This window comes from Myripristis murdjan, chromosome 3, assembly GCF_902150065.1.
Source record: "Myripristis murdjan chromosome 3, fMyrMur1.1, whole genome shotgun sequence".
NCBI lineage: Eukaryota > Metazoa > Chordata > Actinopteri > Holocentriformes > Holocentridae > Myripristis > Myripristis murdjan.
Window position 1 is genome coordinate 46280295 of NC_043982.1, and position 20000 is coordinate 46300294.

General features: G+C 48.9%; 1 protein-coding gene across 1 annotated transcript in view; it reads right to left on the reverse strand.

Annotated features, from left to right (window-relative positions):
• LOC115356959 (nuclear receptor ROR-alpha A-like) overlaps nucleotides 1-20000 on the reverse strand; it is a 50375-nt gene that overhangs the window by 5340 nt on the left and 25035 nt on the right. The window contains exons 2-5 of the mRNA XM_030048281.1: nucleotides 9685-9770; nucleotides 4507-4648; nucleotides 3398-3661; nucleotides 2742-2915 (exon numbers count right to left, since the gene is read on the reverse strand). Coding sequence (XP_029904141.1) covers nucleotides 2742-2915; nucleotides 3398-3661; nucleotides 4507-4648; nucleotides 9685-9770 — 666 coding nt within the window. The remainder of the gene's footprint in view (nucleotides 1-2741; nucleotides 2916-3397; nucleotides 3662-4506; nucleotides 4649-9684; nucleotides 9771-20000) is intronic.

Here is a 20000-nt window from a genome sequence, read left to right on the forward strand (position 1 = left end):
AATCCAATCATGCTTATTGATCATGTCGCTGTATAAACACGTGTAAAGATGAGTGAAAGTCAAATCCTGCAGGAACTACAGATTTCATAGTCGGGGAGCCAAAGTCTCAAAAGCTCAATAAATTGGGTTGAACCTGACATGGTCTGCCATACTTTTTATTTGTGTTTTTTCTGTTAACTTTGACCCTAAGAAACAATAATTGGAGGGTCTGCTCTGCTGGAAATATCGCGAAAAAAAATTGTGGCCGTTTTAGTGTATGCACCCTGTATTTTTTATCAGAAAAATATTAAAAACGATTTTTTCCCTCAAATCCTCAGTGGGTTGGGTAGGCTGTCAATAAATGCATTCCCAGATACACAGAACACATGTGCTGACAACATCCACAGAAAAAATAACTCTGAAAACACATTTCTTAATTATTTTGCATCAATTTAATGCAAACAATTAGGCGTTTTCTCACTTTTTTCCAATATTTTCATCTTTACTTCATTGGCAATCAATTATTCCACCAATTTATGACATCAGTCAATATGCCAATGTGCCAGGAGCGTTTCAGTTTGAAAAAGTCCTGAAAAGCCAACAGTGCTGCTGCTTTTAGGAAAACTCCTGTGGAGGACTTTATTGGGCTGATGGAAAACTGGAGTGAAGAAAGTGTGAAGGCTCTGAAAGTTCATGTTCATATCGTAGTGGAATGAATGGAAACCAGCGGCTGGAGGAAAGGGAGGAGGAGTGATGTGGCAGCTCTGAAAGCCCACTGCTCGCTCTGGGAGGAGAGCAGAGGAACGTTCTGGAGAGGAACCTCTGGACATGCAGAAAATCACTGGGGCGGAGGCTTAGCCGTCAAGCCGAGTTGTCAAAACTTTTGTTAACAGGCTTGAACAAAACGCTCCTGAAGGCAGCTCACACGCAGAGCCAAAGGAGCCTCAGTCTCTTTCTTCTGATGTAATGAACCATAATAAATCTGAAAATAACAGAGGAGACCAAAACCTGGTGTGTGGCAGAAAATACACTCGGCTAATAAAGCTTGTGTGGCTGCTGAGGGACGATGGTGTGTGTATATATGTGTATATATGTCTGTGTGTGTGTGTGTGTTGAGGGGGGAGGGGTCATTATGATAAATGCTTTTGTCCAAGAAGAAAAGATTGTGTGAAAAACTCCAGGGAGCCTAAAAAAGTGATTTCCCCCAACGAGCGCCCCTCCACGTCCCAATTGGCCCTAATTAACAGACGACTAATTACCACACAGAGATTTTAATGAGCTCTGAAGATGAGTTTCCAACCTCCTGCTATTTTAAACCACCTTTCTGTCTCTCCGTTTGCCCCTCGGTTCTGTTCTCTCTCTCCCTCTCCCTCTCTCTCTCTCTCTCTCTCTGTCTGCTCCACTTCTTCGCAGATTCCTCCTCATTTTCTCGCTCTCTGTTTCCCCTGCAGCTCTCTCCCTCCATCTGCCACTCACCGCCTCTCACCGACCGGACGGGACCGGGAGGGGGATGGAGGCTGACGTGGGAATTGAACCCCTAACCCTGCCGGTGTTAGCACCTTGCTCTACACGTCACACACAGGAACCACGATCTCATCCTCCATCGCCACCAAAAAATACCAAAAACACATTTCTCTGATAATCCCTGTGTCCTCCCTGTTTTCACTGCAGTACAACACCAAACCAGCGTTTTTTTGTTTTTTTTTTTACAGTGGTTTTTCAGTGTGGACAGAAATAAAGATGAGTTTTCAGATTTCTCCACATGATGATCCTACAGTACGTCAGCGCTTTCAAAAAGTTCTGTTTTTTCCGTCCAGACTACAATTTGAAGTTTGAAGTTTTTGAAGTTTGAAGTTTGAAGTTTATTTCGGCCAAAAATAGCAACAGGAATACGGAGTCCATACTAGTACATTAAGTGAAGTTTGACTATCAAATAAATTAAATATACATGCATAATTCCACATCGTCATTTTCAGATTTACACTCCTGACCAACATGTTCATGGGAGAAAAATGCAGGATGAGCAGGATTTTCCTAAAAAAACAAAACTAATCCTCTCCATCATGACTGTGACCCACTAGCACTGTGTGTGTGTGTGTGTGTGTGTGTGTGTGTGTGTGTGTGTCTGCCCTCTGCCTGGGTTTTCTAGTTTTTTTGCTAAGCTCGGGACTCTTCTGGGCGTCGGCCTTTGGGCAGCAGGTGTGCAGCTCCCAGCCAATCACAGAGCAGCACGGTGCCAGATTGACAGCACCACGTCCAATAGGAAGCGACAAAAATCACAATCGCGGAAAAAAGTAGATCTGTTGAGGAGAAACGGCGAGCGGACAAAGCTCTGAGCACTGAGGAAGAGGAGGAAGAGGAGGAAGTTTTCTGTTGGATAAGGAATGGTCGGCAGGCCGTTTTTTTTCCTAAGATGGTGATGGAATATTTGTGTTTTACATTTTGGGTGGTGGTTTCATTCCGTCTCCATCCTAGGAAAGGAAAACTGGCTGCAGGCGAGGGGCCGACTGTGAGTGTTTACAAACTGAGATGACAAATCAGTCTGACTCTGAGTGAGGACAGAACGAAGGTGGCAAGCTGCCGGTCTGACGGGCCTTTATTCTGAAAAGCCCAGTGAGAGCCTGTTACCTCTGGCAGGGACTTTGACTTTGTTGAAGCAAAACCTGAAGCTAACCTGAACCAAACCACTGCAGCTGCTAAACCGGAGCGCTAGCTAACGTTACCTTCTCATGTGACATCATCATCAGGCCCCGCCCCCTCACCTAGCTCGGCCATGGAGACGGTGGGCGACGTCTCTCCGTTGCTGAAGGAGCAGTACGGGAGGAAGCCGTTACCGGATCCGTAGTCGCACAGCGGCTCCGGTTTGATGCCGTTGATGTCCAATCCTGATTGGTCGGGAGACGGCTGGATGTCCAGGTAGAACCCGGCCACGCCCCCTCCTCCTCCTCCTCCTCCTCCGCTGGAGTCCGCCTGGACGAGGGAGAGAGGAAGAAGAGCCGCTGTGATGTCATCGAGTTTTAACTGAATCTGTCTTGTAGTACGCTTCATGTGCAATTTGGATTCTGGACTATAAACACTGCAGCAGTGCATTCTGGTCTGTGGAGGCTGCAGCAGTGCATTCTGGTCTGTGGAGGCTGCAGCAGTGCATTCTGGTCTATGTGCTGCTCCTCTCTGTCCTCGTCTCTGATGTTTTTCTCTCTGCAGCCTCGCTCTTTAATAATCATACATGAATTAATCAGCAGCTTTCTAAGCCCTGAGGTTCACCTCACAGCCAGGGGGCGTCAGAGGGACACCAACACCTGCTGAAACCCTTCCTGATGTCAAACTGGGAACATCTGGCCGTCTGTGATTGGCCAGAGGAGGCAGACGGCAGACCGGACGCTGGACGGAGACGATGAAGATGAAGATGAGGTAACACAGACCTTGGAGGAGGCGGAGCCTGCCTCCGGCGAGTGCTGCTCCATGTATCCTCCCAGCTCGTCCTGCAGCTCCGTCAGGCCGGCGGCGGTCAGGCTGTAGGAGGGGGACAGCGGCTCGGCCTCGCCCGGGACCGGCCCGCTCAGGCCGGGGTGGGACAGCAGGAGGCCGCCCTGCTGCTGCTGCTGCTGCTGCAGCCGGTGCTTCTGCACCTCGGCGTACAGGCTGTCCCGCTGCTTCTTGGACATGCGGCCGAACTTCACGGCTGCAGAGAGAAAACAGAAACACAAAGTCTCAAGGCGGAAACAAACACTTTCTGTCCTGCAGCGCCTCCTGCTGGCGCCTCCTGTCCTCCCTCAGTGTTTTCTGTTCTGATCAGCTGCTTTTCACCAACAGGGTTTCACCTCCTCGTGATGACTGTGCAGACGTGGTGCCACTTTCACCACACATTTGATTGTGCTGTCCGTCATTTATCATCTGAGAATGTCTGAACCCTGCAGCTTCTGTCCTCCGCTGGTTTTTATACTCAGAAAACGCTCAGCTCAGTGAAACACAGAGAGACTTTTTGCCTTCTCCATCTTGGATTTTCTCCTGGAGGACAGTGAACGCAGCACAGACTTCACCTCGAGACATGAGCCTCACCACTGGAAGGGAATCCATGTTTTGTCCCGAGCAGGATTTTGCATGGGAGTGAATTATGAGCTTTTTTGTTCACGTCTCTTAAAAGTGAATAAGTAACATAAAGTTAAAAAAACAAGTCCAGATAATAAAATGAAAATATATATAAAAAAAAAACAATAGCTATAATAATAAGGATGTTACATGAATGCATTTTCTGTGTGATTCTGATTTTGATGTAGCAATTTCATTGAACTGTAATTTTTTAACTTATTTTACTATTTACTACTACTATTTAATTACTATTTGATTTGATTTAAATTAAGGACAAAGGTCCGCACTGCAATGTAAAAATCATCTAACAAGAAAACTGACATTTGGAACTGATTTGTAACTTTGATTTTTTTTCCCCCTTCCATAATATGTGTGTGTGTGTGTATGTGTGTGTGTGTGTGTGTGTGTGTGTGTATGTGTGTGTGTGTGTGTGTGTACCGTCTCGGGACATGCCCACAGCCAGACACTTCTGCAGGCGGCAGTGCTGGCAGCGGTTGCGGCTCGTCCGGTCGATCAGACAGTTTTTCTGGCGAGGACAGGAGTAGGAGGCGTTACTCTGCTGACTGCGTCTGAAGAAACCCTGCAGGGAAACACACACACACACACACACACACACACAAATATGTATTTGATCATCAGAAACACACTGACAGCTTCTGTCCAAACAGATTCTCTCTCTGTACTTGGGGTCGTTCTTTACAGGGCCTCTAGAGGGCGCTAAACTTTAAACCACCACCACAGGTTGTAATAAGCTGCTGTACAAACGACCTATGGGATCGCTTTTTTGGTAGAGAGCGGTCTTGTTACCCAGCAACCAGCGGCATGTTTTGCATCTTGATGAGCTGAGTTTTGCTTTGCAGCCGCTGCTTGTTCTCCTGAGCGGCTCAAACTCAAATATCAGAAACTCTGGTTCAACAAACAAAGACGAACGTTCAAGGCCGAAGAGCTGGAGGTGTTTCTGTAGAGAAAATTACAGACCCCATGAAACGGACTCTTACTTTCTTGATTTGCTGTATTTCCTGTTGAAACGGGAAGTGTGGGCGGGACGCGGTGCAGGGAAGGACCATTCCCAGTGCAAACCAACAGGATGTCAGTTTGGGGGAGAAATGCTTTTATTTTGAAGGGTCAGGTGGATGAGAGCGAGAGGAGAGAGGATGATTAAAGATTTGTGAAGGTTTTATTGGCTGAAATTTGAATTGACCGCCACTGGTGCAGGATGATGTGACTGATGAGAGGACGTCAGCTGGTGCTTGTTGGACCACGCTGTCCACACTGAGGAGGACAGGAAACCCACACACACACACATCAGTACTGACCCTCTGACCCTCACCACCCACTGGAGCACCAGGACCTGAACCACCGAGCTCATAACGAGCCAACCAGCAACCAGGACCAAGAGAGGGAGTACAAACGTCTGAGGAAAGCACTTAAAGCTTGTGGATACCTGAAGTGGACCTCTGTGAGGATCCAGGAAGAACACCAACCGGGCAGGTGAGTAGGAGAAGAAGAAGAAACACAACAGCACCGTCATCCCACACGTGTCTGGAGTGTCTGAGAAACTCTGGAAGATTTTCAACAAGCAGACATCCTGATGTTTGTCAAACCCAGCAGCACATGAAGAGAGAGACTGGCTGCACACCTGAACACAGGACGAGCAAGCCGGCAGTCCAGAGCAGCGACGAATGAAACTAAACAGCCATTAAACAGCACGGGAGGTCCGGCTCCTCAGGTCACCTGCACCTGAGAGGACAGGGACACTCCTCTGAGGACCACAGCATCCAGAGGACACCTGGACGGGAGGAGGAGTGAAGGAAGCGATCAGTGTTCAGACAGAGGAACCTTCTCTGACCAGAGGAGGACTCACACACCATCTGCCTCCAACCTGCAGGACCGTCCCATCAGCCTTCACAGGAAGTTCAACCACCTGACCTCTCAGGACCCGAACAACCACCACACCTGGAGTCAGGTGCCGCTACCACCCTCGATCACACCTGGAGTCAGGTGCCGCTACCACCCTCGCTCACACCTGGAGTCAGGTGACCCTACCACCCTCATTCACACCTGGAGTCAGGTGACCCTGCGACCCTCGTTCATAGCTGGAGTCAGGTGACCCTATGACCCTCGCTCACACCTGGAGTCAGGTGACCCTACCACCCTCGTTCACACCTGGAGTCAGGTGACCCTACCACCCTCGTTCACACCTGGAGTCAGGTGACCCTACCACCCTCATTCACACCTGGAGTCAGGTGACCCTGCGACCCTCGTTCATAGCTGGAGTCAGGTGACCCTATGACCCTCGATCACACCTGGAGTCAGGTGACCCTACCACCCTTGTTCACACCTGGAGTCAGGTGACCCTACGACCCCTGTTCACACCTGGAGTCAGGTGACCCTACGACCCCTGTTCACACCTGGAGTCAGGTGACCCCACGACCCTCGTTCACACCTGAAGTCAGGTGACCCCATGACCCCGTTCACACCTGGAGTCAGGTGACCTTGTTCACACCTGGAGTCACGTGACCCTACGACCCCCGTTCACACCTGGAGTCAGGTGACCCTCGTTCACACCTGCACACCAGTGATCCAGTGGTATCAGCGACCTGGAGAGCGTCCTCTCAGGTGAGACAGCTGGGACGTCCCACCGTCTGTCAGAGCTGAAGAGGAGAAACGTCCCAGGTGAGCTCCACTCAGCTCCGTTAGACAGTGAGAAGCTTTGGGTTACAGCTTCAACCCCTGAACTCTGAGTTTCCCCCTGACTCGCCTCTGAGTCTTAATGATGAAGGAAGGATGGAGGCTGTCTGGCTGTTTTCTTCAAAAGTGAAACCGAACATCGACTGAAACGTTCATCTGTTATGACTGTTTTCTTAAATCATGGTCACCATGGTTACCAAACACCTAATAGGACCTGTGTGTCGGGACGTTTCTGTACCACCAGACTCTCGTTATCAGAGTCCGTCCGGATCGTAAATCACCGCCGCCCGGCTCAGCTCAGCTCGGCTTGGCCCGGCTCGGCTCGGTTCGGCTCGCTCGCCACCGGACCGGCCGCCCGAACAAGACGCCGCGCTGCTGTGACAGCTGTTGCCGTGACAGCTGTTGCCATGACAGCTGGCTGCTGTAGGCTCATTTCACAGCCAGCGAGCCGCTCATGGAGACGTGTGTGTGTGTGTGTGTGTGTGTGTACAAGCCAGAGTCAGACAGGCTAAGTGGTGATTTGGAGGCAGATGGAGGAAAGGAGAGGAGAGGAGAGGAGGAAGAGGAGGAGGGGGGAAGGAGGAGAGAGGGAGAAGAGGAGGAGAGGAGGAGGTGTGCGGAAGGAGAGGATGAGAGAAAGAGGATGAAAGGAGGAGGAGAGGAGGCGAGGAGGAGTAACGGGGAGGAGGAGAGCCAGAGGGGAGGAGGAGGAGAAGAAGAGAGGAGGACAGGAAGAGGATATGAAACAATATGAACATGAACTTTCAGAGCCTTCACACTTTCTTCACTCCAGTTTTCCATCAGCCCAATAAAGTCCTCCACATGAGTTTTCCTAAAAGCAGCAGCACTGTTGGCTTTTCAGGACTTTTTCACACTGAAACGCTCCTCCTCCTCCTCCTCCTCCTCCTCCTCCTCCTCCTCCTCCTCCTCCTCCTCCTCCGCCAGGGAAAATAGTCCCTAAGCGGGGAAACGTTTTGCTTTCCACAGCCGATCATCAGCTGTGTGGTTTCTGAATGTTGAGAAGCAGAACATTATGAGGCGGCTGCTTCAACCACAGACTCACATTTTGACTCTGATGTGAAATCTGTAGTTCTGCCACAGGACGGGATAAACGGTTTGATGATGTGGAAAATGTGGAGGGATGAAACATTCAAAATCAGCAGGTTTTTCTCTGACATGCGAGCAGACTCCTCAGCTGGTTGGACTCTTAGAAGGTAATTAAATAAAAGGGCGCCGGGTTCATCCGTTTGGAAAGTCGATGTGGTGAGAGTTCAGCCGTGATGGAGATCAGAGGATAATCGATCAGAGTGAAATGTGAGTTTCCTCTCTTCAAAGACAAAAAGCCAGCGGCTTCATGCAGAATTAAGGAGCTTCATCGGCTGACGACTCCAGGTTTTCTTCTTCTGCTCAAGTTTTACTCCAGAGGGACGAGCAAGGCTTTCAGAGAGAAGTTCAACTTTAACCCTCTGAGCTAACACCACGCTTTTATTTTGATTTTCAAAGTTCACAGGAGAGGAGGAGGAGGAGAGAAAGGAGAGGAACGAGAGGAGGAAGGGAGGAGGAGGAGAGGAGGTCCAATTATTCTTGTACCTCTTCACAGTGGGTTTCTTTAGGCCAAACAAAAAAATACCTTGGGTTCTGGTTCCTTGTCATTTAAGGGCATGAATAGGTAAGGAATTTATTTTATTTTATTTTTTATTTTATTTAGCATTTTAAGGATGGGTAGGGGGGGGGGTTATTTTATTTTATTTATTCATGGGAAGCATGGGTAGGTAGGGATTTTATTTTATTTTATTCTTTTTTTTATTTTCAGAAGTGATGCATGGGTTACTTTTTAAATATAATTAATTCAATATTTGCATAAGTTACCACCTTTTTAACGGACAGAGCAGCGTTATCACTAGCAGAGGGAGGTGTCTCTGTCTCGCATCGTAGCGCTAGGTACCTGAAGTTGAATACACCCGTCACACACACCGCCATAGAGCCAAGCTCCACGGTGGCACTGTTTCACCTCTTTCACTACATCTGCAAAGGTTTTCTCTTGTAGTCGGATTATTTTCACTGGTGGTTTGTGAGGACAAATCACACACACACACACACACCGTGCGGAAGTCCATTCTTTCCAGCCAGTGCTGTCGGTGGCGCGTGATTCCATGAAGTTATTTTCCGAAGTTACACGAGAACATCACAAATAAGGCGAGTGCAACATACATCAAAATAAAAGCCCTGCTTAACTTTTGACCAATGCCAACAAGGTCACACTCGGTCGCGTAGTGCCTTTATTTTATTTTTTTATTTTATTTTTACACAGAGGCCAATAAAATAACCTGACTCAGGGGCTAAATGGGACGCTGGGCTCTGGCCTTAGAGACAACGAGCCTCGATAGATCTGATCAGTGATCAATACACAAACACCACAGCAGCTCTCCTGCTGTCTGACTTCCTGTGTGAGAAATCTTCTCTTCTGATGTGATGCTGTACAAATGAAACTGAAATGAACTGAAGTCCTTCATTCAAAAGGTGTGAAAAAGGCGAAAGGTGAGTAAATTAGCAAGAAATGAGGAGAAAATTTGAAAAGAAATTTGTAAAAGTTACAAGAAAATTATCAACAAAATATATTAAAGCCGTACTTTTAAAGTTTAAAATGTCATAATTAGAGGTGAGATCTGTGATTCTGGATCAGGATTCAAACCCCCAGGGGTCTTTGAAGGCCCCTGGGGGTTTGAATCCTGATCCGCGGACCACACTTTGAAAACCGCTGGATTAGAAAACCAAATCATAAAAACTGCATCATGCAGAGATTTTCAACACAGCAGAGACTGAGAGCCGAACTTTTCCCTTCAGAGAGTCTCTGATCTGAGTGACATCACCGCAACACCCGTCTCCATGGCAACCGGCGGGAGGGGACGTGAGGTCAGAGCTTACCTTGCAGCCCTCGCAGGTGATCACCCCGTAGTGGATCCCTGAAGATTTATCTCCACAGATCTTACAGGGAATGATTTCAATTTGAGCTGCAGAGAGAGAGAGAGAGAGAGAGAGAGAGAGAGAGAGGGAGAGGGAGAGGAGAAAAGAGGGAGACAAAATGTTATAAAATGTGAATCAGAGTCAGAAACAGAGCGAGAGACATAAAGAGAACAAAGTCAGAATCACACATTCTTCTTCTTCTTCTTCTTCTTCTTCTTCTTCTTCCTCTTCTTCTTCTTCTTCTTCTTCTTCTCACATCAGCGAGGCGCTGCGGCTGCACACAGCTGATCTGACATCAGCTGATGTGATGTCAGATGTCTGATGTGACAGGTGAGGCGGTCGACAGGTGAACACACGTCTACAAATAAAACCTCTCCTCTGCCCTGCCGACGTGCCGCTGAGCAAGACGCTGTGTGCTGCGTTCACAGAACCTGCGGCGTCTCAGCGTCCAGCTCAACACAACAAACACAAACCAGGAGACTCACACCAGAGAGGCTGAGCAGCTGCTTCACTCGGGGCCCCAGGCTGACCGCAGGGGCCCCGGGCCGACCGCAGGGGCCCCGGGCCGACCGCAGGGGCCCCGGGCCGACCGCAGGGGCCCCGGGCCGACCGCAGGGGCCCCGGGCCGACCGCAGGGGCCCCGGGCCGACCGCAGGGGCCCCGGGCCGACCGCAGGGGCCCGACACCCGACACACATTTATTCACAGGTAATCTGACGGGGCATCACTGACCTCATGATTAAACACATCATCACTAAATAAATCACTTTACTGTGACAATTAAGGTAGGTATTTTTTTAGGTATTTTTACTGATTTTTTTTCTTCACTCATGTTCCAATAATTAATTCACTTGATTTCTTTCAAAAAGAGCGGGAAAAACATGATGAATAAAATTATCTGAAAATTAGCAAAAAATTATTTAACATTTACATGACAATGATGGAAAAACAAGCAACAAAATAATTTCAAAAACTGGAAAGAGAAATCTGTTTATAATTCTGAATACTGTCCATTCAGAGGTCAGGTCAGTGCTGCTGGGGTGAGACACACACCAGCATGTGGAGGCTGTTTTTCCCACTGGCAGTGAACGCATCGTCAGCCGTCTGTAAACCAGCCCGTCATTTCAGTCTCGTGAACCGAAACAAACTTTTCCCAGTGAACCGGAGGTCCTGCTGATGTGCTCCGGCTGCAGCCATGGTTTCCATGGTGACGGGGACCTCCGGACGCTCAGCCTCTCTGAAGGTGAGACCGCTCACCTGGACACTGTGGCAGGTAGAGAGGAGCCTCATTTGCATAAAGGCCTTGTTCACATGATAACTTGATTTAAATATTCATGACCAGCAGCGGCGATGTGTTGTTGTTGTTGTTGTTGTTGTTGTTGTATACAGTTAATTCTCTAAAGAACCTTTGATACACAGTTCCTGTTCTGTTAGAAGAACCCGTGGAACCCTCTGCTAAATGAAGCGGTTCTTTAGGAGAGCAGCTGATGGATCCTCATGGAACCACAAAGGCTCTTACAGAACCCGTGTTCTTCAGAGCGCACATGAAGCAGCCAGGCGTCACGCCGATGATGTCACAGCCCGCAGGCTCAGCCGACCAATCAGAATCCAGGATTCAACAAAGCCACATTCACACACACACAAAAACCAACAGCACTGAGACAGATGAACCTGTGTGTGTGTGTGTGTGTGTGTGTGTGTGTGTGTGCGTGCGTGCGTGCGTGCGTGCGTGCGTGTGTGTGTGTGTGTGTGTGTGTGTGTGTGTGTGTGAAGGCCAGCTGAGGAGAACAAACCGCTAACTGAGCACAACTGAGCGTCCAGACAGAGAGACTGCCAGCTCGTCTGGAACAACACCTGGTCAGATTCAACACACACACACACACACACACACACACACACACACACACACACACACACACACACCAGGAGAAACACAGCTCCAACCAGCTGAATGACAGCTAACTCATCCCCCTGGTGTGTGTGTGTGTGTGTGTGTGTGTGTGTGTGTGTGTGTGTGTGTGTGTGTGTGTGTGTGTGTGTGTGTGTGTGTGCGTGTGTGTGTGTGTGCGTGTGTGTGTGTGTGTGTGTGTGTGTGTGTGTGTGTGTGGACAGTGGTCAGTGTGTTCAGCTGCTGGGTGCACTCGGTCAGGGTAATCGATCAGCTGATCGGTACAGAACATCGTCTCATCATGTCAGTTCAGAGCTGCTGCAAGGCATTCTGGGAAATGTAGGAAATCACATGTTTATGTTTTTTTCTTGGACAAAAAAACAAGGAGACACAAACGACTTCACAGCCTGCACCTGAACGCAGCACCATGCTCTGCCTGCTGACAGCGTGGTGTGTGTGTGTGTGTGTGTGTGTGTGTGTGTGTGTGTGTGCGTGTGTGTGTGTGTGTGTGTGTGTGCGTGTGTATGTGTGTGTGTGTGTGTGTGTGTGTGTGTGTGTGTGTGTGGTTTCTGAGTCAGTGACTGAACACACAGCGTCAACAAAAACACTTCAAGTGATTAAAGAGCTCACACTCTGAATGTTACTGCCTCACACACACACACACACACACACACACACACACCGCAAGCTTCCTGTTCTGATATAACAACCTCACACACATGAATAAGCACACAGTCGCACACGCACACACACACACACACACACACACACACACACACACACACACCTGCCTGTGCTGATCTGTGCAGAATGTTTTCTGTCATTTTCAGTCTGAACATCTGCCGGAGTTTTGTTCAGGAGAAGGAGACGCACTCACCCCGCCTCACCCCGTCTCACCCCACCTCACCCCACCTGAGTCGTCTCACCTCACCCCACCTCACCCCGCCTCACCCCGCCTTGTCTCACCCTGCCTCACCTAATTCGTCTCACCCCTCCTCACCCTGCCTCGCCCTGACTCACCCCGCCTCGCCTCACCCCGCCTTGTCTCACCCCGCCTCACCCCGCCTTGTCTCACCCCTCCTCACCCCGCCTCACCCTGACTCACCCCGCCTCGCCTCACCCCGCCTTGTCTCACCCCGCCTTGTCTCACCCTGTCTCACCCCGCCTCGCCTCACCTCGCCTCACCCTGCCTCACCCCGCCTTGTCTCACCCTGCCTCGCCTGAGTCGTCTCACCTCGCCTCACCCCGCCTCACTTAAGTCGTCTCACCCCTCCTCACCCTGCCTCGCCCTGACTCACCCCGCCTCACCTCACCCCGCCTTGTCTCACCCCGCCTCGCCCCGCCTCGCCTCACCCCGCCACACCCCGCCTTGTCTCACCCCGCCTCGCCTGAGTCGTCTCACCCCGCCTCGCCTGAGTCGTCTCACCCCGCCTTACCCCGCCTTGTCTCACCCCACCTCACCTAAGTCGTCTCACCCGGCTTCACCCCGCCTCGCCTCACCCCGCCTTGTCTCACCCCGCCTCACCCCGCCTCGCCTCACCCCGCCACACCCCGCCTTGTCTCACCCGGCCTCGCCTGAGTCGTCTCACCCCGCCTCACCAGGCCTCGCCTCACCCCGCCTCGCCTCACCCCGCCTCACCCCGCCTCGCCTCACCCTGCCTCACCCCGCCTCACCTCACCCCGCCTCACCTCACCCCTCCTCGCCTCACCCCACCTCACCCCGCCTCACCTCACCCCGCCTCACCTCACCCCGCCTCACCTCACCCCTCCTCGCCTCACCCCACCTCACCCCGCCTCGCCTCACCCTGCCTCACCCCGCCTCACCTCACCCCGCCTCACCTCACCCCTCCTCGCCTCACCCCACCTCACCCCGCCTCACCTCACCCCGCCTCACCTCACCCCTCCTCGCCTCACCCTGCCTCGCCTCACCTTGCCTCGCCTCACCCCGCCTCGCCTCACCCTGTGTGCTGTTGCCATGGTGACACACGTGTGCAGTGATGAGGGTCTCATGATCGTGTTTTCAGAGTAAAGGCACGTCAGCTGCTGTTATGAATGTATTTATTTATATCTATACTTCGATCAGGGTGCATCAGAGCTGAGCTATTTATACCAGAGCCAGTTATGTAAGGGTGAAGCCACGTGAACACAAAGCAGACCACACACACACACACACACACACACGCACAGATAGACACATAGACACTATTCATAAACACACGGAATATAAAAAAAGATACAAAGGATCTAGGGAGGAGAGAAAAAAGAAAGAAAGAAAGAAAGAAAGAAAGAAAGAAAGAAAGAAAGAAAGAAACAGCTGTAAAATAAACGCAATAAAAAAGGAATTCATTTGAAAAAAAGTAAAGTGGAAAAATTAATTCTTTGTCCCGCAGCTACAGATCTGATGCTGCCTTCAAGTGCATGTCAGAAGCTCGTACATCCAACCCGGGGATTACGTAACTCCACCGTGCTGACGTTCATGCAGTAACCATAGCAACCTAACGGCATCAAACATGGACGGCGTTTGAAATCTCGGAAAGACACGTTCTGATATCCAGTATTTCTGAGTTTCCCACCTCTGTCAGGGCTCATGTGCGACAGAGTTATAAATACGGTGAACATGATGTTCCCCACACACACTGAAGGCACCATGAGGCCGGCGTTGCATTCAGGTGCTGCTGGGACAGTCGGACAATGAGGACTTCCACGTTGGCGAGTCAGACCTTTAAAGCCGCCCTTAACGAGCTTAACGAGCTCATCTGACAAACTTCTTTTCTTAGTTCTGATGGTCCTTCAGCATAAATTCACTTTATTGGATTAGATTAGATTAGATTAGATTCACCTCGCTGGATTAGTGCCATAGACTCTGATGTTCAAAGCGATAAAAATACCATTTCCAGATGAGTAGAAATGGATTGAGCAGCTACAGTAAAAGTAAAAGCTGAGTCATGTTTTGTGGCTTCAGAGTGACAGTCGCTCAGCAGTCAGCTCACGTCTTCAGATCAGAGCGTTCAAATTATGATCTCTGTCATTTTATTCAACACTGAGCTGGAAATCGTATTTTTATAGATTTAAAATGCTCATTTCCAGCTCTATAGTTTTATTCTGGAGTAGCTTTGCATTTAACATTTACATTTAACAAAAAACAAACAAAAAAAACAAACATCTGTATGGATCTTATCTGAGACTCGTCAGGCTCAGACTGTCAGTGAGCTCCTGCAATGCAAAACCTCAAAATCTTACCAAGATTATTTGTCTTGTTTCAAGTCAAAAATGTCTTATTCCTAGTCAAAATATCTCATTACACTTAAAATAAGACATGATCACCTCAGAAGTAACTTGTTTTTAGACAACTGTCTCTTGTTTCAAGTGAAAATTTGCTTGTTTCATTGGCAAAATTTGTTTCTTGTTTCTAGCTAATTTTCACTTATTTCAAGTGAATTTTCACTTTTTCCACTGGCAAATTTTGCCAATGAAACAAGCAAATTTTCACTTGTTTCAAGTGAATTTTCACTTCAAACAAGTTAAAACTGTCTAAAAACAAGTTACTTCTGAGGTGATCATGTCTTATTTTAAGTGTAATGAGATATTTTGACTAGGAATAAGACATTTTTGACTTGAAATAAGACAAATAATCTTGGTAAGATTTGGAGTTTTTGCAGTGTGCTGAGAAAGCGACTCACGGCGTGTGCACTCCTTCACCTTCTGAGGAATTATTTGATGGAACAAAGCTCCACCAGCTGATGGGACGCCCGGCTCGCCCTCGCCCTCGCTGGGGCTGGAGCTCGTTATGAAACTCGTTAAGACACGAGAGCCAAACCAGAGACAAACCATCAAAACAACAAACCAGCACAGGTATCATAAAGACTGTGTGTGTGTGTGTGTGTGTGTGTGTGTGTGTGTGTGTGAGTGTGTGTGTGTGTCCTGCTCACCTGTAGCTGAACACACACACACACACACACACACACACACACACACACACATGCTGCAGTGTTAATCCAGCTCCTGCACTCACTGGGTCAGCTGGTCAATCTGTTAATGAGGCCGAGAGACTAAGAGAGAGAGAGAGAGAGAGAGAGGGAGAGTTAAGCCTCAAATGTCAACCTCTGTGTGAGTGTGTGTGTGTGTGTGTGTGTGTGAGTGTGGTTACATAACTGTGGTTTTGCTGGACGGAGGTGTGTGTCCAGGTAAAACACATCACGTTTGGTGTTAATTTGAATGCAGTGAACCTTTATTTAAATGTAAAAGTCACCTAACATACATCAGAATCAGCCCTTGGCAGGTTTGATGGAAAAACTGTAAACAAACAAACAAACAACAAATGAAGGACGAGTAAACATCTTCTGTAAACAAAAAACAAGAAATGAACACATGCAGTTTGTGAAGTGAAGCAGGAAAACAGGATCCAGTCGTGTTGGAACGTCACAGGCATGATTAACGTGCCGAATTGTGATTTTACCATGGAGTGTGTATTCCACACACACACACACACACACACACACACACACACACACACACACACACACTGGCCCGGGGCCTCAGGTTCAGCTGCAGTCAGACTGAGTTCAGATTCTGTTTTCTGTCAGAGAGCTCTTTGTTCCTGTGACACGGCGGAGTGTGAAGTCTCATGATCCACACACACACACACACACACACACACACACACACACACACACACACACACAGGTCAGAGGTCAGCTGGCAGTGTTTGGCTCTCAGATGAACCTGCAGACCTGAAATCTGGAAATCTTTTGTGTCTTGTCTGATTTTCCAGTCAGCAAGTGAAGGCAGCTCTGTTAAAACTCCGATGTCGGACTTTCCCACCAGCACATGAATGCAGCACAGCTGCCCGGGCTCTTAAAGGGACAGTCCAACGCATCTTTCCTGTTGACCGTCTGCAGCGTTACCCACAATCCCTCACGGTAAGTAAACCTCTGTCAGTCGTTCACACACTCGTCATGTGAAACCAATCAACAGGCCGGGGGGCGTCACCACGGTAACCACGGTAACCACGGTAACCACGGTGCATACACCTCCCACAATTCTATGGTTTTTACATGTGAAAATCCAGTTTCTGAGCACCACACAGCTCCCATTGAAAGAACTGTCTTACTGTCTGACTGTCTGACTGTCTGACTGTCTGACTGTCTTACTGTCTCACTGTCTCACTGTCTGACTGTCTTACTGTCTGACTGACTTACTGTCTCTCTGTCTTACTGTCTCACTGTCTCACTGTCTCACTGTCTGACTCTCACTGTCTTACTGTCTCACTGACTTTAACTTTGCATTTCACAAACCACCTATAAGCAGCAGCTCCAGTGTCGATGTCGCGCCTCCAAAACCCTTAAAGTTTAATTTAATGATAAAATCAGATTAAATTTGTGGTCGTGTGTCTGCCCGGCTCCTCGCAAAGCATCGTGGGATTCCACTTGACAGATATCTGGTCACAGCCAATCAGCACACTTCTCTCAAAACCAGCTCTGACAGAGAGACAGACGCTTCACTTCAGCAGCACAACACCTCTGCAGCATCTGACTCCACCCACTCCACCTGGACACACACACACACACACACACACACACACACACACACACACACAGCTGCTCTGCAGAAGAGCAGCAGCTGATGGGCGAGTGAGGAAGAGGAGACAAGAGAGAGAGAGAGAGAGAGAGAGTCCAGTCTGAACCAGAAAGCTCAGGTACACAAACACACACACATACACTCATACACACTCACACTCACACACACTCACACACACACACACACACACACACACACACACACACACACACACACACACTCAGCTGATGTGTGAATAGTGACTGAGCTGGTAAAAGGTGATATTTGGTGTTGACTGATGAAGGTGAGCAGCATTACCCAGGAGGCCGTGCTGCTCACCTGAACATCAGCAGCACTGGGACTATTTCCTGACCGAATCACCGCCCACAGGGCGACGCTCCTGTCGGCTCCGCCCACAGGCTGACGCTCCGGTCGGCTCCGCCCACAGGGCGACGCTCCTGTCGGCTCCGCCCACAGGGCGACGCTCCTGTCGGCTCCGCCCACAGGGCGGCGCTCCGGTCGGCTCCGCCCACAGGCTGACGCTCCGGTCGGCTCCGCCCACAGGGCGACGCTCCTGTCGGCTCCGCCCACAGGGCGACGCTCCGGTCGGCTCCGCCCACAGGCTGACGCTCCGGTCGGCTCCGCCCACAGGCTGACGCTCCGGTCGGCTCCGCCCACAGGGCGACGCTCCGGTCGGCTCCGCCCACAGGCTGACGCTCCGGTCGGCTCCGCCCACAGGGCGACGTTCTAGTCGGCTCCGCCAGCCTCAGGACAAGCAGCCAATCACAGAGGAGAAGGGGTGGGGCAGATAGTGATGGGAGCTCACCCACCAGGAGGCGCTGTGGTTCCGCTCAGATCCAACCTGCTGCTCAGCGGTGGGTCAAAAGGTCACGGGTCGCCATAGCAACGCCATGAAATGCTGTCGTGTTTCTCCTCATGTCGCCTGCCTGCACGGCCTGACAGCGTTTTGGGAGGATTGTGCCTTTAACACTCCTGTGTGTGTATGTGTGTGTGTGTGTGTATGTGTGTGTGTGTGTGTGTGTGTGTGTGTGTGTGTGTGTGTGTGTGTGTGTGTGTGCCTCAGCTTCCTGTTTGCCTCTCAGCTCAGGCTGAATGGATTCATTTGACATGGTGGGATTAAACAGACGGACAAAAACAGCACTTGGCAGCCGGCTGGCACTGACACACACACACACACACACACACACACACACACACACACACACACACACACACTCACACACACTCATGCACATGCGCACGCCCACATACACACACACACACACACACACACACACTCACACACACACACTCACACACACACACTCATGCACATGCGCACGCCCACATACACACACACACACACACACACACACACACACACACTCACTAGTGGTAGTGACTGTGATTTAATCCTGAAAGATTTTCCTGTTGTTAAAGATGCTGATGACTGTGTTTATCGTATTGATAACTGATATTATTGATAATGGTGATATTGATAGTTGTGTTGTCTTCACATACACACACTGACCCTTCACATGGTGTTCATGTGCTCTGTAATAATACATGATTTAACCCTTTGAAACCCAGGAGCCTGTCAGCAGGGGAGGTTTATTTCACCCACTGAGCAAAGGCATTTTTTTCCTTTTTTGTCTCTTTTTAAAAATATTTTGTATATTTATTCATTTATTTATTTGTGTGAATTCTGTATTCTTTTGCTTTTTTGCAAATTTTGTCTTTTTACCTTTAAAATTTATAATGTTTTTTAAAAACTAATTTTCATGTAAATTTCTTGTCTTTTTTTTTTTTAACACAGCTCCTGCTAATGTGGTCTGGTGGTTGTGTGAATGCTGCGGTGAACGGGGGTCAGTGAACGCAGCGCAGACTAATGCTAATCCTCCACAAATAAAGAAACGCCAAGATTAATCATTACATAAACATATCCCACAATCCTCCTGGGAGGGAACACTGATCCACTCCCCCCTTAGACACACACACACACACACACACACACACGCACACGCACACGCACCCACACACACATACACACACACACACACACACACTCTTGGCCTCTTTGCTGCTGTTGGGAAAGCTGGTCAGTGTGTTCCTGTGCAGCTCAGGGCTGCAGGTTCACTTCCAATAATGCAGCTGTACTTCCTGTGGATAACCGGATCAGTGTGTGTGTTTGTGTGTGTGTGTGTATGTGTGTGTGTGTGTGTGTTTGTACACTGCGTTCGTAAGTTCATTATGTGTTAGGCTGATTTTCATTAAGCCGCTGCCTTCAAACATCACAAACGGTCCGACTGTTGGAACGCCAGAAGTAACGACAGACACAGCGAGCACTCAAACGCACCACGCTGACTCCCTGCTGGGCACCGACGAACCCCGGCAAAATATTTATGTGCACAGTGAAACAGTGGCGTGTTGGAAAGCTACTGCAGTTTTAATGCTACAAAACAAAACCAACAACTAATAGATCATAATGAATACATAAAACTCAAACAATTAATAGATCAAATAGATCTATAGAATAGATCAAACTCAAAACAGCAAAAATAACAGCAGCAATAAAATTAGTAAGATATGAAAAGCAGAAAGTAAATAAACAATTACACAAACAGACAAATAAATACATATAAAAATAAGTAAGACTGTAGATAAAAAGTAAATGAATGGTTAAGAGTGCAAGATAAAATAATAAAACAGTCAAAGAGAGGAGATGTATAGAAGTGAGACAAACCAGAAAATAGAAGTTTGAGTTTTAAAACGAAACAATCGAGAAAATTAAAAGATGGAATGGAAACAGGCTAAAACATCAAAAAAAAAAAAAA